We start from the raw sequence: 24,258 nt of genomic DNA on the forward strand, positions 1-24,258 counted from the left end.
AGAATGTTGAAATGATTACAAACTTATACGTCTAGTAATGACAAGGGAAATCTCAAGCCGGCCACTATTTGCCCGACTGTGACGACCAGACTTCCTGGTCGCGGATCCGACGAGGTAAGGGAAATGAGTCACTCCTGACACGTTTTCTAACACCACATCATCGGGGATGCCGTAAGCGGCCTTGACTGCATCTAGGTTGGGTCTGCGGTAGTACGAGGGAGGTGGAGGAAGTTTAAAGGGTCTCCCTGAGGTAGAGGGGGTAGCGGCAGGGCTTGTCGATTCGGAGGCCAGGGACTCCGACCCATCCGCGATGGAGCTCCTAGACCTAGAGGGTGGGGTCTCAGATCCCTCAGATCTGACGATAGACGAGGTCGACGACTCCGAAGCAGACATGAGGCACGCAGAACAGGTGGGGGATACAAGAAAGGCCACTGATTTCCCAAATATACAAAGGGTGATACAATAAAGCCCAAGAGACAAGGGAGAAATCAATGTTGATCGGAAACTAGTGAATTGAAAATGAAAAAGAAAGTAAAAAGAAAAGGAGAACAAACCTGACTTTCAGCGCAGCTGCGAGTTAAGAGAGAGAGGGCGTAGAGAACTGGAGCGAGGACAAGGGGAAACACCACCGGGAAAAGGAGCAAAGGCGAAGAACTAGGCAGATTAGAGAAGGAAAAGAGAAGGGAGATGGGGGATGAGGTTGAGTGAATGAAGAAGAGTGGAGAAATGAAAGAAGAAATGAAGTGTTCGTTTGAGCGGGATTCGAAGCATCAGGGGCAAGAGGGTAATTTTCTAGGTGCATAAACCCAAAAGCCAAGAGAGATGGACCAGAAGATGGGTGACACGTGGATTCCTAGGAACGAGGGGTCAAGTTCTGCAGGTAATCATGACCCGTGGGGGAGTGCTAAGTACGCATGGGGGAAGTAGAACGAGCTAGCACGTGTCAGTGGAGAGAAAACACACACCAACACGAAAAGGATACGAGAATAAGGGATCGCGAATCAAGTAAGCAGAAGATATCTCGGACCCCTGAACAGAGTTCTCCACGTGGTTCCGGGGGCTGAAAGGGGGAAAATGTATCAGCCAAATTCATGACCATCAGGATGACACGTCTCATATACCGAGGTAACTTAAGGTACAAGGGAAAGAGCGCATAGGATCTAGTCCGTGAAGCATTGAAGGGACGTGGACTCCAGAGAGGCATAGTAGCAAGGAGGGGTTCAATGAGTCGAGAGGATGCAAGATAATGGGACCGGAGTCAGGAGTACGGTATCCAGTCCACGATATCTAAGGCGATAGGTGGACGGTGATCATGGGAGAAAGTGGTGGAGATCATTGAACCAGAGAGCAGTTAGTGGTTAGAGGAGATTTAAATAAGAAAAATAAGAAAGAGAGGAAGAAAAGAAAAGAAAGAGAGAGAGAGAGAGAGAGAGAGGTTGTAAAATCAAAGAATATATTTCGATCTTAGAGGTGGAAAAATTTGATAATACACTAAATGTTATTCAATCAATCGTGAATCACATTTTTCAAGTATCTGATAAATCGTAATTGATATCAATAGAACGTTGATTGATTGTTTTGCTATGTGCAATTAATTTTCATGATTCATGACTACTTAATTAAATCAATCATGATTCAAATTTAACATGAGATTGATTTGTTTTTGTGACGTGTTCTAAGTTGTTCATCCTCATTATACTGATTCGTGGTTTAGATGTTTAGATCTAATAATTCTATATATATGCTATAATTATTCATCAAATTTTTGGTTTGGTTAAAGACATGTATTGTTTTGTATATAAAATCAATTTGTTCATGTATTATCATTGATGGATCCTTATTTTTCATAATACAATGTTTAGAACTTTGGATTTGGCATTTGAACACTGTGATTCAAGTGTTCAACGCAAATTCAAACCTGTTTAGATGAATTCCAAGATTAGATGTTTAGATTGGACATTTCTAATATATGGATGTTTGTTGAATTGGTAATATTTTTTATTTTAAGTGTATTGATGTGTTCTCATCCGATTGGGACTTGTTTTGTTCATTAAAGGTACAATGGAACACAACAAAGGGACTGATGAGTTTGAGCAACAGAAGCATAATTACATTATCACTGAGATCCAGTTAGAGATGAAGACAATGATGCAGTCGGATGTTTTAATACAAGAACTTGAAGATCATGAACATCAAGATTGGAACCGCCATAACTATATTCTCACTGGGGTTGAGCTGGAGATAAATCGAATAATGTTGTCAGAGAAGTTGATACAAGAACTTGAAGATCATGAACATCCGGTTTGGACTGATGGGGTTGAGGTACAAAAGCATAACTACATTCTCGATCAATGAAGTTGAGCTGGAGATGATAACAATGATGTTGTCATAGGGAAATCAGGAACATCGGCACTTGACTGATGGGTTTGAGCAATGGAAGCATAAGTATATTATCACTGAAGTTGAGCTGGAGATAAAGCGTATGATGATGTCAGAGACTTTGATACAAGAAGAAGATCATAAACATCAAGAAGAGAATTGTGGTTATATTCAGCTGGAGAGAAAGATAGTGATGCATTCACAAGAGTTCTTACACAAAGTAGAATTTCTGCATCATTGGGATTGGAAACGTGTGGCTCGTTACCAAGTAGTTGCTGATGAATGGAGAAACATGGTTGGACCATTGAAAGAAGAAAGAGATTCATGGAGACGAGAACTTTCTATTAAGAAACAACTGCTAGGACAGGGCGAACTCAGGACTTCTCATTCACCTCCCTACAAGACAGATCGTAATCGTATTGGAGTTGAGCATCCAAAACGCTTTTGCAAAACCTCGTTGACCAACCCCGACTCGCATTGTGGGGAGATTAAACATTTGAGGGAGGACTTGGAATATTTGAGGAATATACGTATGGACTCTCTATCTGTTTCTGTTGCTGCTACTCAGTCTGACTTAAGGCTTCAAGCTCAAGGTGATTAATTTTTTGAACAAAATTATAAATTAAGCATTTGGTGGTGATTTGGAGTATATGGTCTTTGGTGCATACTAAAACATAGTAGTGATGATTTTACTTTTTCTTGTAGGGGTTACATTATACCATAATCCGGATTGGGGGCCACCTTTTCGACCGGGTAAGCATACCATGGGTGGTCGTGGCCTGATTCATCCTTATTGGGCAGCTCAAGGTAGGATATGTTAATTGTAAATGTTCATTCTGATGTCTGATTTTTTTATTGGTTTAGATGTTACGGGAAACCTTCCGTTCACATTACATAAGATGTATCCACCTGCGTCTATATGTAATATTTTTTTTCTTTTGAGAGACAAGCAGTGACCCGTGATCTAAGTAGAAATTCTTAGTCGAAGAAGGTGCGCGCATTATAAGGAGCGGTCGCCATTAAATAATGGAGGGGTATTTTGGTAATCTCCACTATTTAATTAGGTCAATTTTTTTGTTTTGAGTTTTTTTCTTACGGTTTGACTCGGTCAAGACAGAAGTTGAAAATGTGGGGGCATCGCAAATGATCTTCAAATGTGGGGGGTATCGCAAAAGAGATCTTCAAATGTGGGGGGGTATCACTAATTCCCCAAAAATAAAATGACTCATAAGTAGGGGTGCCAACGGGTCAGGTTTTAGCGGTTTGGGTTTGGATTTTAGTATTTGCGGTTCTATCGGCTTCGGTTCTTAACAGTTTTAGTATGAGAATTATAGAACCCAACCCAAAACCATCAAAATCCACGGTTTTTTTTTTCCGGTTTCGGTTCTAATTCGGGTATTTATTATTTATTATGATTATTAAATAATTTCAATCATTTAAACACTAAAACTTGTTTTTATTTTTATTTTTTTCTTTTCCTACATGATAATATTTTATGTATAATTAGTGGTGTATCAACAATCACATCAATCTATGAACATATATCAATCATACACCTTAAAATATTTACCATTAATGTGATAATTTCAAGCTTTGATATAGAAATTAAAATAATCAAATATCTAATACCAATTTTTTTTTTTTTAACGTGCATACACATATATTTGTTTCATTGTACCCATGTACATGTGCAATCACATATATTTGTTATCTTGATATATTTTACGTGCATACACATATATTTGCACACGTATATTAACTCACATTTTAAATCGAACATGCGAGTACATATGTCTTACAATTACATTTTATCACTAATTTTTAACATGAACACTATATATTGGTTTATAATAAGTGCGTGTACCACAATATATCAATCATGTGCATCATATTTAAATATGCATGTGCATAAGTTAATAAATATAAAATGTATTAGTTAATTCATAATATACATGTTAACATTATTATTAACATTTATAATACACTTGTTTAACGTATTGTTATAAAATATACATTTAACAACACACATTAACTATTATGCTATATATATTTAATACGTAAAAAAACATATTTTATATTATAACTAGAATTTAACCCGTGGCTACGCCACTATGCTTTTACAAAAGTGCATTAAACATTATTTTTACAATATTCAATTTCATGTTAAACAACTATTTTAAGTATCTCAAAATATATATATATATATATATATATATATATATATATATATATATATATATATATATATATATATATATATATATATATATATATATATATATATATATATATATATATATACACCGATATTGATAAAACAAAAACATGACTACTTTGATAAACCTTCTCGATTCGTCTTCACCATATGACAAAAGATCATTCCTAAGGAGCATTATCAAACCATTTTTTTAGTTAGACAATCGGCCTTGGTTCTTCTATTGATATGCATTTAGCCGTTTGACTGCATGTCATTTATCAAACCGAAGAGACACTGCTATATCCCACAAACAGGAGTAGTTGGACTTGGTACCCTTCTGAAGCCGAAAATGGATATGTCAGAACGTATCTTACGTAGCTGTTGGCTTTGCAAGTTATCGAAAAACTAAGCATCATATCTTAATTAAATGACTGACACACAGTCATCGTTGTGCTAACTTTATGTATTTTTCATACTTGCACAACATTATAGGAGGAGTTCTAATAATTGTTGGTCTTTATATGGTCACTTAGCTTGGGAACCTACAGAGAAAGAAGATTGGCAATTACCTACTTAAATCGGGACTCTGAACCCCTTCTTCACGGGGATCCCCGATTGGCAAGGCTCCATACCGTAAAGGACACATGTTCTCGGGGACCTCCACCACATTACCCCGTAGTCCGGATTGATATATCATCCTTGGACTTGGTTATTCCACTCGGATACTACAAATGGAATCTTATTATTATTATTATGCCGTTAGACTTGGTGTGTGTTTGGAATTATCCCGAGATATATCATGTATATCCGGTAGATTTAGGATTTAAGATGTGATGCACATAGCGGTTAACTCTAAAAGAGTTGCCTCTGTTAATCTGTTATATATCCGCTTGATTTTTACATTACATGCCACTAAGTAACTGGATTTGGTAGTTGGTTTAAAAGGGAATGAGGTCTTTATTACTATTATTTTTTTGATAATAAAGGGAATGAGGTCTACCCATGGTACAAAAACAGACTTTATTGAATTTGTGCTAGTGGTTTGATATATGTTAATTTGCATGTTGGTTTATTGGCTTGTAGTGAAAAAGCGAAATCCGTTAAGGCTCGGTTTACCCAAGTTTTCCAATTGTTGCAAATCATGCACTCATGGGAAACTTATGCACTGAAGAAAACTGTGTAAATAGAAAGAACTCGATCAGCCAATTAAGTACTGAATCCGATTCAAAGGTGTGAACTGTGAAGTGTCAATTGTGCACATGTTTTTTCCCTAATAGATGAACTTTGGAGTAACTTGATGTGAACTTTGGAGTAACTTGATATAAAGTTCTATTAACGCTTTGTGTACCCGTTGCATAGATGATTTCGCAATCTGGCGAGATGGATAACTTGAGCTTCATTAAAACCCTAGGAGAAAGGCTGCGTCTTGCGATGTTAAAGGCATACACATTAATAAAAACTTGGACTTCTTTTCTAATTCCCTTATTAATTATATTAATGCCTCTAGCTATAATCTATACTTCATTGATTGGTGTGAGTGATGATTGACACCTTTATATGATTTTACTTACCCAGGACTTGTGCTTTGTGGTAATTGGATAGTGATTCCACTACTTCAATTTCTTGTTTGAGTCAGGCTTAATGCTTCTAAAGCGTGAGATTCACTTACTACCGGAGCTAAACTTTGAGCTTTGTATATACTAATTGGAATGAACTTAGATTAGATTTATATAGCCTTGGATCCTGTGGATATATATCCGAATGAAGATATAGATTAATATCAATCAGTATCTTTGAGTAGTTTCCTAATTGGTATGAATCAGTATCTTTGAGTAGTTTCCTAATTGGAATCAACTTATTACGTGGATATTTCGATGGGGCAGGCGCAGGTCTATATAGAAGATGAGTGCGGGACTCTATTTCCTGGGACTCTCTATTATCCTAGGACTCTTCCGACTCTCTATTTCAAGTATCGGCTTGTGCTTTGTGGTAATTGGATAGATTTTACGTCAGTCTGGATAGATTTATATAGATAGATTTTACGTCAGTCTGGATAGATTTATATAGCCTTCCCGTGGATATATATGAGATACGTCAGTCTGGATAGATTTATATAGATAGATTTTACGTCAGTCTGGATAGATTTATATAGCCTTCCCGTGGATATATATGAGATAGATTTATATAGATTTATATATATTAACTATCTATGAGCCGTCAGATGTAGTGAGTGTATTAACTGTTAGCCGTCCGATGTAGGCTTCACACAAAGAGCTTAAAGACCAAGCTGTTTTATTATATAGATGTATGAGTTTGATTATCTTAAATATAATATAATACTAAATTTTATATATCGAAATCATAATAATCGGTTCCGGTTTCGGTTCGGGTACCCACAAGTTTTTTACTATTCGGTTATACGGTTTCGGTTCTTTATCGGTTCGGATACCCACGGGTTTTTTATTATTCGGTTCAGGTACCCACGGGTTTTTTACTATTCGGTTCTTTATCGGTTTTTGCTATTTATCATAAAACATGTTTTTTGGACCAATAAATATTTTTTTGGGTGAAAAATAACTTTCTACAAAAATAGAGACCAAGTTTTTTAACTAATAAATGTTTATTGACAATAAATAAATATAATCCAAACACCCCCTAAGTCTTTCAATAATCCAATGCAAATATTTATCTAATTTGTTAGTATTAGGCAGTTTAAACCGGTTTAGGCCTAAATTACCGGGTTTTCAAATTCTCATCGAAATAGAGTCGACATTTCAATAACTAAGATGGGAAATTTCATATTTGTATCCCAAAGAAAAAAAAAATGATTACAGTTGGCGAAAGTTTCAAAACTACTTGTTTGTACTGGAAACACTGCTAATTCTAATATTTTCAATTAAAGTTTCTAACTTTGGGTTTCGAAATTGCAGATAAATGAGCTGGAAGGAGATGTGACTAGTGTGATAGTTTTGCCAAGTGGTTCCAGTAAAATATTGTGTTATTGGAATTTTGTTTATAAACTGGCATTATGATTTATTTGCTGATACTTGATCTAGAACTTTGTCTTGGTTTTCAGGTGATTCCAAATTGAGAGCAAGGGGAAACCTGATGATCTGGAAGTTGGCGGAGGTGCTTTCAGATGGCTCTTGTCCGTACTTTATATGGATTTTGACTAGGCATATAACAAGCGCTACTTCACTATAAGAAGTAATTTAGTTAAACAATGAAAAAAAAGTAGATTTTCTTAGTATCAATGAATTTTCACTTCTCCTTCTGAGAGGTTTAAGTTGTTCTATGGAAAGGAATTGAAGCATTATAAAAACTTTTTTGGAAAAATTATGTCAGATATGAGCGTTACTGGATTGAATTTGAAAGTAGAGTTTTGTCTTCTCCATGAAGATTGTTTGTTAAAATAACAATTGAAGATTGTTGTCAACTACATAGCTTTATTTGTTTTTTCGTTTTATAACATATGCCGAGTATGAGATTTTGGTATGATTGTTGAATACATTTTTTTTTGTATCAGTGCCTCTGGGGAATATTTTGGTATCCGAAACAAGCACGAGGTTCACCTATGGAATATCCTAGCGAAGGACTCCAAGTATGATGTTAAGAAGATGAAGCTGCATCACACAAAGAGCTTTTCAGTTATTGTTTTCCATCCAAAGGAGGGAATTTTGATTTGGAGAGATTTTGGAAACAGAGAATTTTCTGGAAGTGGAGTAACAAAGAAGGGAAGAGTGCTAAAGAATGAAGAAGAAAGGCCTGGGGTGAGGGAAGGTGATGATGCTGACTCCTGCACAACTTGGCACTGGCACCCATCTGAAGTAAAATCTCTATAATTTTCCTCTGATGGAGCTTATTTATACTCAGGTAAGGCTAAAACTTACAGCTTTACAATGACACACTCATGTGGTAGTTTCTAAGTTTGTGGGAACTGAAGGGAGTTGGGGTGAAATCAATGGTTTACGTTGCTCACCTAGACTATATGGCATACACAAAGTTTGGATGATCGGATCCTTCTGATCCATTGCATATCACTTTTTAAAAATGGGGTAGTGATTTATGAAAGAATCATATGGTCTGAAGGGATGATTGTGGCTTTCAAAACAGATCCTTACATGACGTAGGGTGGTGCATTAACCCTGGCCTCTAAATGAATAGTTCCATTTTCTTTCACAGAATTGTTTTGGTACACTGTCCTGACAAATTTATTAGTGATTTATTCTTCTGCCATGCTAGATTTGAAAGTCCATGAGTTTTCCGGGACGATTGGCTCCTCGTGAAAGCTAACTATATCTTCGATTATCAAAAAGAATATGTAACTATAGTAGCTTAGAGGACTTTAGTATTTAACTGGTAATAAATGCCCTTTAATTATAAACAAATTAAACAGCTTGTTATGGATAACTCCTAGCTCATGAACAGTATAGCTATTTTGAGTATGTTCTGACAATTTTTGGGGTCTGTATTTATAATTAGGTGGAAAGGAAGGAGTTTTTGTGGTTTGGCAGCTTGAAACCGGGAAGAAGAAATTTCTGCCGCGCATTGGGGCCCCACTTTTATATTTTACAGAATCTCAAGACCCTTCTCTATCATCCGTGAGAACTTATTTCAACTTCAGTGTAGATATGGCAATAACATTCTCTTTTTTCTATATCGATTCGTAATGGATTCAGTGGAACATAACGTGATCCAACTTACTGAAGTTATTTATTTTCAGGTATCTTGTGCAAATAATCGAATTCATTTACTGAAAATGCCTTCCATGGAAATCATAAAGTCCATATCTGGCATTGAGGTTTGTCTCAGCCATAGTTCTACTGTTTTTTGTTCTTTACATTATGTACATTTACCGTGGTACCATAGCATAGTTGAAGTTTGACGCGCCAGACAAGTGGTCCCACTTATGATTGGCAGAGCTAATTCTGTGTCTTTGCATCAATATGAAAGATTTGCAAAGAATGGAGAAGTATGAAGCTGCAAAAATAATTATAAGTGGGATTATATTTAATGTACTACTGCTAACATTGTATATTAAGGAACTCATAGTCAGCATTTTAGTGCATTCCAATTGCCATCATAAGAAAATTGTCATATCATCTATTAGAATGATTAAATGAGGGCAAAAACAAGGCTGATTTATAAAATCATCAACTAGCGCCTAAGACTTTTGTCAATGGGTAGTCATATTTCCCAGAAAACAGCCTTGGGCAGTTGCAGTACCACACATCCACATGATACTATGTTAAGATGGTTGAGGTTACTCTAATATGCTCATTGACTTTTTAACTTCTCAGAAGCTTTCCATTCAATTGGCAATTAATGTGGTGAGATTGCAGAAAATATTTTTTTTTCTCTAAAGAAAACAGAGCCTTCAGTTTAGTGTTACTATGCTTCTAATATCTTTGTTGAATATTGCTTTTGTTTCTATTTTACAAGATAGGATATGTTCTGTTTTAGGGAATGAAGCAGTAAAGGTCCTAATGTGGTTGTAGGTCTTTACTTTGAGACTATTGTAATCTAGGTTACATTGACACGGGCACGCGTGTCGGTGTCCGACACGGATACGGGGTGTCGGATACGGCGAGCAGTTGAAGATCGACACGGGGACGCAGATAGGAATAATTAATTAATTTTTTAATAATTCTAAATTTAATAAATTAGATGGTCTCAGACGTGTAAACTGCAGTGCTAATAAGTTACTAGCAATAGCCAAACTTTCAGCTCCTTGCCTCATTGTATTAGGCTGCAATTCACATGTCTAAATTGAAATTATCTAGGTTACATTGACATGGGTAGGTGTGTCCGTATCAAACACGGATACAAATTGTTGGACATGGCAAAATATCAAAATTTGAGGTAAATTACATATAATATGTGTCCGACACGGACACGGACACGTGGTTACGTATCCGACACATATTTTTTTCAAAATATGGCGTGTCCATGTAACCTAGATTGTAATGTATTAGTGCCTTTCTTAGTTGCCATGCCAATGCCTATATACCTCCTGCTTTTAATTATGTTATTGTCAATGATGAAGAAAGTTGGAGAGAAAAGAAAAAAAATAGAGGTTATGGCCTTAGTTTTAGCCTTTTATTACTTCAATATGTAATAAAATAACAAGGTTTAAACTAATTGTGATTTAAATTCCGCCGTTTGGGGGTGTGGTTCTTGTGCCTATAGCCTCTCGGGCGATATCCCTTATAACTCTAACATACTAGTTATCAATGAAATTTATATGCTTTCCATCTACACTATGGTCCCTTTTGTGGCATTGCCTTAGTTCCTTATGTATTGTGCAATGGAATTAGGACCCAATATACTTCTAAAAACTTCCCACTTTGTATGTTCAGCTTTGTTGTTCTTTTCCAGAGATCTATGGAGGTTTACGTGGGGGGTTTGTGTTTGATCACAGTGCCGGTTTGGTTGGTGTACAGACAGAAAGCTATAGCATACAGTTCTACAGTTTGTTTGACAATCATGAAATTTCACAGGTAGATAGGTTAATCTCATAAAAAGCCTGTTTGCATTCAATATGTTGGTTAGATTTCCATGTTTAGGCTATTGACGTTTGATTTTTGTTTTTTTAAAGTTTCTCATGCTTGAAGCGAGTTTATTTATTTATTATTCTATGTTTTCATTTAGGGTTTGGCCTTCGTTATTTACCCTACATTGTAAGTTTATCTATTGTTGAGGATTATTTTTTAGCCGTCTTTATGAAGCATGATGTTCATCTTGACACCTTGGATTGTTTGGATTTAAATCCAACATATAGTATGTCATGTGAATAGTCATTGGTTGGAAAGATCAATTGAAATAAAAGATGGCTACTTCAGTACTGCATCACATCTCTAAATCATTAACAACCTGCACATTTTGGAGCTAACCAACTCTCTATCTTTCTTGGACATGAACACATACACCCGCCCACAGACTTGCAGTAATGGATCCCATATGGAGATCACTTGGGTTGATTTTGTTGCTCACAATGTTCTTATGCACATCATCCTTGCACATATCAGCTTTATCCTAAGTTACATGGACACGGATATGAAGTGTCTGACACGGCAAAATATTTAAAAAAAAATGAGGTATATCACATACAATATGTGTCCGACACAGACACTTGGATTCGTATCTGACACATTATTTTTCAATTATGGCGTGTCCAGTAAAACTTACGCTTTATCTAATATTTTGCTTCAGCCAGAGGAGGGCTAAGTTGAATACCATGGGCTGTTTGTTTCATTGTTTACTTGAACTCTGCATGTGTTTAAGTCGAAGAACCTCAAGATTATTGATTGATTGTTAGTGATGGAGGTTGGACCCATTCCTAGGTTGTAGTTCAACCCTCCGACAACCTTAGCACCTCATCTGAAGGACAAGTCAGTTGGACCTATCTAGCTTTCTAAACTAAATGCAGATTTGAAAAATTAAAAGTCTGATTGTCCCTTACTAGTGGTCTAGAGTGTTACTCCTTTTTGTTTTTTTTTGTTTTTTGGAGGATTGAAGAAACCTTACTTTTCTGTTGTCAGGAATCACACTGAGAAGCCCATTGCTAAAAAAAAAAAATCCCCATAAATCAGCACTTAATTTCACCACCATGACACGGGCTGGGAGTGTCAAGATTTCTCTGGTTTTCTCAAAGTGTATCTTTAATTGTAACAAGTTGAAATATGCTATTTTGCAGATCCAAGTTTGTGAAAGGAGCCATCAAGCTGACAATGAAGTCACAGTATGCAGAAGTATACTTGCCTTTCTTTGGTTGCTTTTAGTTTGTTTCTTTGCTGTGTTTCTCATCGATATTCATTTTTTTTTTTTCAAGATGCTACACATCCACATACAAACGTAAAATGTTGTCTTCTCTCTATGACTCTATAGTCTATATAAAATCAAAATGGTTGAAGTTCTGTAACAAGAAGTACTACTAGGTCGCAACTCTTGTTTCAGGAAACCATTAAGAGACAAATTATTTCCTTATTCCTATGTTAATTTCCAGTTGTGGCCAAAATTGCGTATCTTAGGAGTGGTCTCATTGTAGTCCTCAATCACTAAATGTTCCTTCTACGTGTGTTGAGATTGAGAAGCAATAATGTGCAACTTTTGTGGGTAGATCGGGTAATCTAAGATGAATGCTCTCGAATATGATTCAGTCAAAGAGAAAAGGTTTACAAAAATGAAATTTGTTGTAATTCAAAGTAGCTAACAAAAATTGCTGACACAATTAATTGAACCGGCCTAGGAGGGTTTGTAGAATCTATCATGAGTCCCGTTGAATTTCTTGTTGAAGACAACGGATCCCAGGTCAAGATCAATGTATCCCAGACAGAGCTTGAACCTCAAAGTGGACATTCGTTTAAGCCTTACACTTCTGAAATTCATATTTATTTAGTTTTGCTCATAATATTTGTCCTGTGCGTGAAGTTAAATTCAGTACTCTTTTGTGGTTGCAGTTAGTTTTGGCATTGACAGCTGTGTCCATGGATGGATCAAAACTTAGTACTGCTGAAGTTAAGCTTCCTGAAGAGGGGATTGGGGGTCTCGTTTGTCTCAAGTTTTGGGATTTGGGATCGCGCAAGGGAGAATTCATATTGTCTAGTCATCTATGAGCCTCACAGGTTTCCTTGAATCTTATCCTCCAAAAGAATAGAAACAAACTGAAATTAACATTGACTTTGTTACTTGGACATAAGCATGTCAATGTTGGGTCTGACAAAGTGTCAAAAATTGATATGCCATTCTCTCTCACTGTGTGCTCTATGTTATAACTATTACTACTATTATTAGTATCATTATTATTACTTCTTTATATAATTTTACCGATAAAAAAAATTTAAACCATTGTTAGTATCATTATTAGCCTGAACCCAGGAAACCCTTTTACCCCTTAACTAGTATTCAAGTACAAGGAGTTATTTTTATGTAACAGCAAATCACCTGGACTGGCAATAAAATAAAATAAAATGGTGTGGTTAAAGATTTTGCTATTGTTTCTGAAATGTACTTCCATTTTTCACTCAATAGTGATGCTGGAATTTCTGCTCTGGCATTCCATCCTACCCGTGATATGGCTGTAAGCTCTTCCTTCGGAGGAGACTTCAAGGTAAAATTTGTTAGTCCAAGTGTAAGACTTTTATATTATGTAGCCTTTGGATGACAAGTGATCTGTAGATGCTAGGTCTTCATTTGTTGTATTTCTATGTTCAGTTTTTAATAACAAATGTTTGTGTAACATAATTTCAATTTCTCAGGTTTGGGTTTGCAGTTCCAATATACGGAAAAAAGATCAAGTGCCTTCTAAATCTGGTTGGAGATGCCATTCATTTGGTTCATACAAGTATGATTCTGCTTTACTTTTTTAGTTTGTCTTTAATGAAGATTGTCATATATTTACTCCACTCTCAAATGGAAATAATAACATACTTCTTATTGCTATTAGGTAAGCAGTAGAGACTGCAAAAGGTCCATTTATATTTTTCACCACCAATTTTAAGAGACGTACATCACAGATTATCTTTTAAGATAACATTTTATATAATTTACCATGTATGACTTATTGGCTTGTAACTTAACGAAATATAAAAATTGAGATCAGTAAATGTGTTTTTAGATTTACATAATTCACAAAAAGTTCCCGTGTTTCAATATTGTGTGATTTTTGTCTATATACAAAACTAGCCCTTTATTTTGGCCTTTTTCGGATTTTCATGGTATTTAACTTCCATACCGCATGGTAAATACTTCCCCAACTGCCTTGGCCCTGAAGTTAAGGGGAGAATATCTCATAAAAGCTCAAGTAGCTAAAATTATACAAGTTCAACCGGATCCAGTCCTGTCTAAACATCCTATTGATAGGTGTAAATATACTGTGTTAGTTCTTTTAGAGTGAGACTGGGCAGCCATCTGATACAGCAGAAGTTTATTCTGTTGTCTAGTAATCTGTCAGGAGAAATGAATATAATCTCTATGCTTAATGTTATATAATTGTTTGCAAGATAGAAAAATAAAAGAAAGCAAAGATGTTTTTCAAATTAGGCATGGGTTGCAACTCCCAATCTGAATTTGAACAAATTAGGCACATGTTCAAGAGAAAAAAGAAATAAAATTAAGCCGAAAAGCCTTGACGCGATTTGAATTCTACGAATGTATTATGTTATGACTTGAGACAGAAATAACAGGGGAGGTAAGTAATTATTACCCCACCTGTGCATGGCATAAAGGGAAACCATGTTGTAGGATGTGCAAATATTGTACCTTTTACCATTGTGTAGTTCAATCATGATATAATGTGGTTTGATGTGCAGGAAAAGACCTATGACTGCTGTTGCATTTTCTGCTGATGGCTCCGTCTTGGCTGTGGCTGCAGAAACCATTATTACGTTGTGGGACGCTGATAAAAATGTCCTCGTCACTGTGATTGGAGAGGCACTCGCGGTAAATAAAATTTGGATATTGTTTCTTGAACCTGGTTATTCTGCTGATTTGGAAGGAAGATGATGGAATAACTGTTTTCTTGCCTTACAATATTGTTGCTTCCACCTCAAAACCAATTGGCAATGAATACAGCGGCCCAAGGAGCTTATACATTATTACTTAGGCTTTAAACTCAAGATATGGAATTATACTTCGTGTCTCAACACGCTCCCTCATGTGTCACATTACTTGAGCCTAACATGTGGACTAACATTATTGGGTGACATGGAGAAACGGGCTGTTGTACCAAACTGAAATAGCTTGCTCTTATACCATCTTAAACTTTGGAGCATCCAACTCAAAACCAATTGGCAAGGACAAGAACTTAAATAGTATTATGCAAGGCTTTAGACTCCCGATGTGGGATTATGCTATAAGTCTCACATATATGTTGAACAAACTGAAATAACTAAAACAGAGATGGTTTATGCAAGTCCTTAGACTACCTTTATTTTTTCTTGTGATCGGAGTGCACTAAGCCACTAACTGTCATATACATTTTTATACAGAAAATTGTCTCGCTATCTTTTGTTGGAAAGTCAGAATTCATTGTTTCAGCATCCCTTGATTCAGTAACACAGCTATCTGTTTGGAGTACATCAATGCTTGCTATGTCTTGGTCATATAAACTTCTTGCAGAAGGTTTGTGTCTGCTCTTAGTCTCTTACACTGTTGAATGTTAATTGCGTCTTTGTTTCTTCAATTTATAGGATGAGTTAGAAGCCAGCCTTCCTCATAGATCAAAATGCTGCAACATACTGAAATAACAGCAGAGATTTCAGAATCTATATTGTAATTTCCGCTATCTAAATTTTCACTATCAAACAATGACGATACACATGCCTATCTTTTACAAGTTTGCCCTGTCAGGCTGTCACCCATGAAAAGAAAATGTAACCTGCTGACATAGTGTTTGAAAATTTCAGAACTTACCGAGATTCAGAATCAGCTTGAAAATATTGTCTTGAAATTTTCCGTGTCAACATATCCATGGTATCAAATTAGCCCTTCGAGAATAATGCAAAATGCCAATAGTTAATTCACTCCTAATTAATTCAGATTTTTGTTTGGTCACCCAATAAGAATAACCAGTTTGTTTAAAGTGCTCTCTGATTTTCAAGGGCTTTCTGTCCTATATAGTTGAGATAATTGTCTTAAAATCTGTATACTCGTGATTCTTTCTTAGCCTCTATAATGCTTGATTTCCATGTGCCCTAGAACTGAAACCGCCTACTTGAGAGTATTTTCCATTTTTCACGAGTAACTAGATATACTTAATAAATCAAACTGTTTTTTTTGTTGTTGTCTTTTTTTTTGCAGCTGTAGCTTGTAGTAAAGAACGTTCTTGTTTTGCTGTTCTAGCTCTTATTCCCGATTCATGTAAACAGGGGGCGGGCATCTAATGAGGAACCAGTGCGGGACAGAGATGGAGTAATCTTGTTATTCAATGTGGATGATCCAGTTCCTGTGTCCATTTGGTTTGTAAATAAGGTATAGTGTTTTGGTTTTCTACGCAGTAAGGAAGGTATTTATTATCTGTTTATGGCTAAGGATGGCAAACTCTGGTTTTTCTCCCAAAATCACACTGCTTTGATGGTGGAGTTGCACCTGTTTATAACTTTATATACCTTGGTTAGTCTTGAAGAATCCCAGATGACTGTAACTGCTTTTGTTAAAAGAGAGGAAATCATTTTTTTTTCCTTAAATTTTGTAATTCCGATAATCTATCAATTATCAAATGATTGTGGGTGATGTTCATGCATTTTTTTGGATTATGATCTCCTTGAGAACTTGTATCAGTTTATCTAGTGGAAAAATTTACATTTCCAACTATTTCTTCTATCTTATTTTCTTATCTCAGTCAAAGGGAGGGGGGATTTGCTTTCTTCAATCCACTCCATCTTCTCATGAAGAAGAAGTATCGTATGAAGATCAACCTCCAGAATTGCTTGTATATATAAGTGGTGGCCATGAGTACGTCGTTTTTGATCCATACAGTAAAGATGATCTTAAAAGTAGCCGGAATCTTAAGAAGGGTCTTGTTCCCTCTGAGGAAACAGGTAATTCTTCCTCGCTGCTTGTATTTTTTAGTTGATATTGCAACATTACTCTAAACCATTCTGATTTGCCAAAAATTTCTGGAGATGCATACTATAATATTATAATTTGAAATTATGCACAACGGAGTAAAGGACATTCAAGTTTCCTTATCCTCCAGGCCATAGTACATATATTAAACAATGAATATAGAGGGACACATGCACTTTCCTATAAGAAGGTTCAGTTACGGAGGAAATATCATCTGACTTCATCGTCTAACCAGTATTCCCAACTTTGACAGTTTTGATCTGTTATCTGGTCATCCGCCTTGAACACAAAGCAATTAGTCCATGAATAAATCGAAACAAAGTAAATAGGATACGCTTGAACAGTCTCTCTGTGTGTCACCTTAGTTAATTGGGGAAAATTGAACTGGTTGCATTATAAGTTGTTTGGAACAAATTATACCATAATCTTCAGTTACTTGTATTCTTATATAGTCTGACATGTACTTCTCTATAAAACAGGAAAGCATGGGTACACATCTATTTATGGTGAGCTCCCCCAGTTCCATATTGAAAAAGAACAGACTCAATCAGTCCCGTTCGTACCATCAAAAAGGCCATGGGAAACCATATTTAGTAGTGGATCCTCACATGTTCTTCCGCCCCTTACAAAGTTGTGTTCGGTATTCTTGGAGTCGTTGCTAGAAAAGTTGCCAACAATTCAGGATCAGTAACATCCGCCTATCTTCAGAAGCATAGCCATAAGTTTTTTACATACATGGGTGCTCTACCTGCACTAAGAAAATCCAAAAATTTCAGGGCCGTTGCGTTGAGATATTTGTAGAAGGGGTAGTTTTGTCGCGGATCTGAAGTCTGTAGTGTATGAGTGTAGTTTTATTCCCCATTTGATGTTTTCCATTTTGCAAGTGGATGATAATTTTGTTGATTAGAATATACTTTGTTAACGCCTGTAATATAATTCTATTTGTGGTTTTATGAAAGCTTGTCTCCTTTGGTTTATCTATTCAAAATTAAAATTTTGAATTAATGAAAGTTCTAGAAAGTAAGACAAGAATTTGATAAATGGCTGCTTAGATAGGCATTGAAAATTGAGTTTACGCTGAGATATGGTTGAAATTTAACTAACCTATTATAAACTTTTGAGTTATGAGTTATAAACTAGCAAAGTTGGTAAAACATTTGGGTGACCTCGTTTAAAAACAGGCCTGCCATTCAAAAAAAAAAAAAAAAAGAAAAAGCAAAGGACTTTTGACAGAAGAAAAAGCTGGAAATAAAGACCGTGCTTCAATGTACCAGCGCCCAAATTTTACCGACTTAAACAAAATTTCTTTCTTTCTGTAGACTGTTAACGTCCGTGGAAGTAGTTATCCACAAAGTCGACGTCCAGAATTAATCTTGATCTTTTTCAGGCACAACTTTAATTCACTTGGCCAAACATATTAAATTAACGTCAGGATTGAATACAGAGACTGACAGTTTTAACTTGTGAGATCAAAAATTCTATTGCAATTTGTATTCTCAAAATCTCAAATGGGTGGGGGAGAAGGGGGGTATATCAACCAGTTGGTCCCTTGTATCTAATGCTTCATTGCTTCCAATGGCTCATTATCTGATCCACGTTGGATTCAACAGATTACACCACCCTCATTCCATCCACACCATCGAAAAAGAAAGTTTTGAAGCTATGAGCCTATGATATACATTTACAAAATTAAGAAACATTATATTTCTATAAAAGATAATTAAACATGACAGACCATCCCCACCTCCAGGGTTGAGGCATGAGGTATGCTCAACGCATAGGTAGGGCCTCGGCAGTTCCTCCTCAAGAAATCATATCCAAAATCAATAACAAGCCTCTTTATCAAGCTTGAATTACTCTTTGCTCTAACGTAAGAGTGCCCAAGAATGAAAGCCATCCCTGCCTCCCTTGCCTCCATCAGGTCTTGTAGCTCCTCTTGCATGCTCGCATCCATCTGTGGACTTTTATCTGGCAACACAAACCTAACTCTTCTCTTTGGCCCCAGTGGGGAATGAATTTCTTTAAGCTCTGTTTGGCCTTCCATTTCAGTAGTATGATCATAATTCTCATACATCTGAATCCCTTCACTGTTTGTTGAAGATGTCCCAACAACAGTCATCTTACCATCATTTTTCTCTTCAAGATCATTTAGTTTGGACCTTCCTGACCTTATAAACTCTGCTATGCTGCAAACGAGATCCTTCTCAAATTCTTGGTCATCCTTGCGGATGTCATGGTACCCATATCTGACAATGCACCTATAAAGCCTGTATTCTTTTGGCCCAATGCGGCCTACAAGGAACCGTTCCTCAGGTCTAACATATGGTACTGGGACAGACTTGATGCAAAGGAAGACTAGCACCTGGTGGAAGGCTGGTAAGTTTGTGACGAAGTGAGAGAATATTGCAGGTATCCCAGAGACGAGCTCAGTATGTACAAGGCCGATTCCCTTAACACGAACAATGCCAAGGCTGGGGCCAAGGCTGAGGATCCAGTTCATTGAGACCTTATTTTGGACATCAAACTCGTATTTTTTTAGGGTACCATAGTGCCATATGTACATAACAAGAATCAATATGAAGCCCAGGGCAATGGGAACCCAAGCCCCTTCAAGAAACTTGACAAGGGAAGCTGTAAAGTAGAGTGCCTCAATGGTGCCGAAGAAGAATATGAAGCCAATAGCAAGGAAAATGCTTTGGTGCCAACATAGGACTATAACAAGGGACATCAGACAGGTGGTGACCAACATGACAGTTATAACTGCCAAACCTGTTTAAGAAAAAGAGAAGTAGGTTAGAATGAGGAACTGTAGATACTTCAAAGGTCATTTTCTAACTACCACTTCCTTACTTTGATCTATAATGTCTGAATTAATTCCAATGGTAACGAAGCAGATTTTAAATGCATTCTCGCCTAACGTTGAATCCTTGTGAAAATGTGAATCTTGTAAAGAGTATATTTTTTGGTTCCTACAGATATTTCTCAAACACTAAGCCCGGAACCTAACCGTTCGACAAAACCAAGTAGGTTAATTATTCATGAGCACTTCATCCTTTATAGAAAATTATGCATTCAAATGTAGGTGAAAAATTGCAAGTCATAAGGGGCAAAGAGTCAAGTAGACATCAACTTTGTACATATTTCTAACGGGTTCCAAGTCGGATGTTGAAAGTTTAAGGTAAGGCAACTTATGATTTTAATGTAGATTTTAAAACCTGAGCAGTTTAAACAGGCCTCATTATCCAGGGAAACCAGTTAAAGGACTAATACATGTGAAAACAAGTCTATGGAATTACAGCTAAGAACCACACATGATATTAAAGTAAGACATAAGTAAGATAATTACTGTCTATATAACTTAATCTAACCACACCTGATGCATTGCCCATGCGTTTTGTGTCTCTGAAACCAATTGTAACAGCCAAGCATAAAAGCATCAAAATCCAGTTGATCTCTGGGATGTAAATCTGGCCGTGAATCTTTGATGATGTATGGACTATTTTGATCCTCGGGAAGCAGCTTAAGGCAGAGCACTGTTTAATGATTGAGAAAGTTCCTGTTATAATGGCTTGGCTTCCCACCACTGCTGCAAGTATAGCTATTACTAGAACCGGGTATCTCAGATTTCCTGTTATGTTCAAATCGATTGTATTATATCAGACAAAGCCTACCTATTATATCTAACTTCATTAATATTGATACATAGAAAGAAAACCATGGTATCTACCTGGTACGGATACATAGAAATCAATTTCGTACTCTCTTTCGTGGCCATGATGCATAGATAGATAAGCAGCCTGGCCCATATAAGCAAGGATCAGGGAAGGATAAACCATGCAGGTGAAGGCAATCTGTAGAATGAGGATCTCATATTAAAAATAGTTCCCAGAGCTCCTATATAGTGATGAATTAAAAGTTCCAAAAGTCTGCCTCTATTACAAGTAACAGATGCAGTCATGAGAAAAAAGGTGACGGAGTCTGAAGAAAGCATAAATCAGAAGAATTATTGCCACTTTATAGTGGTGCTGAAAATCTAAAAATATGTAAACCTTAATTTTGAAGGAAAATACATAACAATAATTCAAGTGGCCAGGTAATGGGCTGAGAGCTACTTGTTAGGTTAAAAGAAAAACCATTTCATTTGATATGATTCGTAAAAGGGAAAATTTGTCTCATTTCATAAGTGCTCAATACCTTGATTGATAACTGTGAAAAGTGTCCAAGATCAGCAAACATAGCTTCCGAACCTATCAAAATGTAAAAAGAAGATTTAAAGGTGTACTTGACAGGCAAGTGCAATGGAATTATGGAACCAGTTAATTGAGTAAGATATCACATACCAGTTATACACAACAGTATTCCACCTAGCGACATCCAACCTTTCCTTTGTGTCTTCTTCAGAAACTTGTACATATAATAAGGAGATAATGCTTGATAAACATGGGGATTCCAGTGTACAATGTTGTAGATGCCAATACTGCTGATGCACACAAGCCATGTTATGACGATAGGCGCAAACAGGAACCCTATTCGATGAGTGCCATAGTGTTGCAGGGAAAACAAACACACCAGTATAAAACAGGCAGCGGAACCTCTACATCTGGAAAACAGAACAGAAACATTGAACAGAATGTCAAATTGAACTAAAGATATTTTTACTAGTCTGTACTCTGTAAAAGAGGACTAGATGAGAAGCATTAAAGATCCTGATGCACATGTATATCAAGTGTCTAAAGCCAGGAATTTATGTATTAGCCAACATATGTACATCAACTCTTTACATTTAAAATCAATGGCGTGAAAGTTCTGATACTAGAAGCATGTTTATTGTGAGCATATGAAGTTTGATCTCAAACTTCATCTTCAAAGCTTGTTAGTATATTCCAAAAAAGTCTAAACAGAAGCATATGAATCCCCACCTCTTGTATGCTTTTGCTCACTCCTTATTTCAACCAAAGGGGGAAATAAGTTCTTCTCGGAGAAAGGAAAGCAAAAGATTACTTGTGATTAATAATTAAAACCAGACCTGTTCACCAATCTAAATTTACTCAAGAATACTCGAGAACTAATTGTGCCTTGATTCTGTTCACTTATTATGATGTTTCAGGTCAAGCAATTAAGAAGAAGATAGGCACAGAGTAAATTATAAGTAAACTTTTAAGAACGATACTTTGTTTTAAAGCATCTGATGTATTCAAGTCAGTTCACTACAATCAATTACAAAGTTACGGTCCTATGTTCAATCTATGACCACAGTTTTATCGAGGAGATATTCTCATTAATATTGAGTATTACGGAAATTATGGCTCCTAAAATCAAGGATCAAAACATTACAGGGGAGTCGAGCATCAACTAATTCAACACAACACTTATAACAGTCATAATGCCAATATAAATGATCCTGGAGGGAATCTGATAAACCAAGTCAAGAACAAACATGAATAGCTAATATATCCTAATTTAATTATTTCTCATAAGCTGTATATTCTAAATAAAGTCTACCTTTAAAGTACTAATACTATATGTCTATATCATTTCCTAAAATAAAGTCTACCTTTAGTGCTTTCTTTTCATGTCTACCTAATTCAGGGGTGAAATCCACTACCAAACAAACACCCAGATGAGAAGACTCCAACAGTTTCCTTAAAACGAATATAAGCCTCAAGTCATTAGAGAAGAAGACATGGTAAATATGAATCCATAAAAAGACAAAAGGCTGGCAAACTTACATTTGTGATGCTCTTTCTCCATCGAAAGATCAAGCCCTGATACCGCAGAAAAGACTGCACAAAAAAAGCATAATTAAATAATTTGCAAATTGCAAAGACCCAAATCCATATTTCAACTTGTAATAACAAGAACAAAGCAACCATCATACCTGAAATAGCCGGGGTAAGAACTCCATCACCAATAACCATACAAGTACCAATCAAGGCCAATATAAGCAACACTTTCTGCAAAACTCTATGCTTCTCTAAAGTCAATTTCAATCTCGACCCGATACTATTACTAGGCGGATAAATCATACCATCTTTCTTATAATTCGATAACTCCTCGTCTGCCGATTGCCCATTAGGCAAAAAACTGACCTTAGCATGTCTACAAAGTTTAGAATACAAGGCAAAAGTCCCACCTTCACCATTATCATCAGCTTTAAGTACAATAAAAACATACTTAAGTAAAGGTACTAAAGTTAGTGTCCAAAACACAAAAGACAACACTCCATATATCTCTTCATTTGTTGCTGAATGTTCTATATCATCAGCAAATGTACTCTTGTATACATACAATGGTGAAGTACTCAAATCTCCATAAACAACACCCAAACTCTGATATGCTAAAGTCAACACAGTTTTCCATGATTCCTTCTGCAACAAAAACAGTAACATTTTACCAACTAGTCTAAAAAACCAACTAAATTTACCAAAAAAAAAAAAAACAGACCCATCATACCTTAACATGATTTTTAGAAAGCCCAACTTCTGGATCCATTCTTTGATGTTAACAAATCACGAAAAATCCATTCTTGCATCAATATAATGAAGTTTTAATATATATACCCAAGGAAAGAAACGTTCTTTTTAATATAAAAAGCAGTTCAACAAACTTTAAATGGGCAAAAAGTCTCAAGTGTGAAGAAAGAAACAAAAAGAACGAAACTTTGCACACCAACTCATATACCAATAGAAGAAGAAGGGGTAGTTTTGAAGTAGATTAGAATAATGTTGGTTTTGTGTGTGGGAGTGAGGGAAAGAGTGTAGTGTTGTTGTGTGTTGCAATGGGTGTTATACACTTGGCTTTCTCTGCGCTATTCAAGTGGCAAAAATGAGGTACTGCCTGAAAACTGAAAACTGAAAACTGAACACAAGTTAGTTTTTGAGAGTATAGGGAAAAAGTTGAATTTGTTTTTCAGAAAAAAAATTAATATTTTTAGAAAATTGGTTTGGTGAAACTCGGTGAGTCGATTCGGTCAGTTGGAAATTGGATAAGGGATAAAGCTTGAATTGCTTCATGATGAATGTAACGGTGTGTTTTTGGAAGTTTTTAGAGTATTCTAGCAAGTTCTTAAAGATGTTTCTAATATAAGTTTGTAGTTATAGGAAAATGGAAAAATA

At 36.0% G+C, this 24,258-nt stretch overlaps 1 protein-coding gene and 1 pseudogene across 2 annotated transcripts; one reads left to right on the forward strand and one right to left on the reverse strand.

The window, feature by feature from the left end:
- Window positions 1–2,061: 2,061 nt before the first annotated feature.
- On the forward strand, window positions 2,062–18,101 carry LOC147523280 (uncharacterized; annotated as a pseudogene). The gene is made up of 19 exons (XR_015200895.1): window positions 2,062–2,322; window positions 2,393–2,972; window positions 3,085–3,186; window positions 3,244–3,300; window positions 7,658–7,698; window positions 7,730–7,752; window positions 8,103–8,449; window positions 9,059–9,177; window positions 9,300–9,377; window positions 10,955–11,076; window positions 12,273–12,327; window positions 13,036–13,200; window positions 13,607–13,685; window positions 13,834–13,919; window positions 14,887–15,016; window positions 15,565–15,697; window positions 16,376–16,546; window positions 16,917–17,115; window positions 17,623–18,101. The product of XR_015200895.1 is annotated as an uncharacterized LOC147523280 (transcript).
- Window positions 18,102–18,604: 503 nt separating this feature from the next.
- On the reverse strand, window positions 18,605–23,902 carry LOC147523281 (potassium transporter 8-like). Its single transcript, XM_086598074.1, has 8 exons — window positions 23,597–23,902; window positions 23,022–23,511; window positions 22,873–22,926; window positions 21,484–21,743; window positions 21,338–21,390; window positions 20,871–20,994; window positions 20,517–20,771; window positions 18,605–19,912 (listed from the first exon to the last, which is right to left on the reverse strand). Exons 4-8 carry the CDS (start codon window positions 21,554–21,556, stop codon window positions 18,864–18,866), a joined length of 1,554 nt encoding a protein of 517 aa, XP_086454200.1. The 5' UTR covers window positions 21,557–21,743; window positions 22,873–22,926; window positions 23,022–23,511; window positions 23,597–23,902; the 3' UTR covers window positions 18,605–18,863.
- Between the last annotated feature and the right edge of the window lie 356 nt (window positions 23,903–24,258).

The sequence above is a fragment of the Coptis chinensis genome, chromosome 1, assembly GCF_015680905.1.
Source record: "Coptis chinensis isolate HL-2020 chromosome 1, ASM1568090v1, whole genome shotgun sequence".
Taxonomy (NCBI): domain Eukaryota; kingdom Viridiplantae; phylum Streptophyta; class Magnoliopsida; order Ranunculales; family Ranunculaceae; genus Coptis; species Coptis chinensis.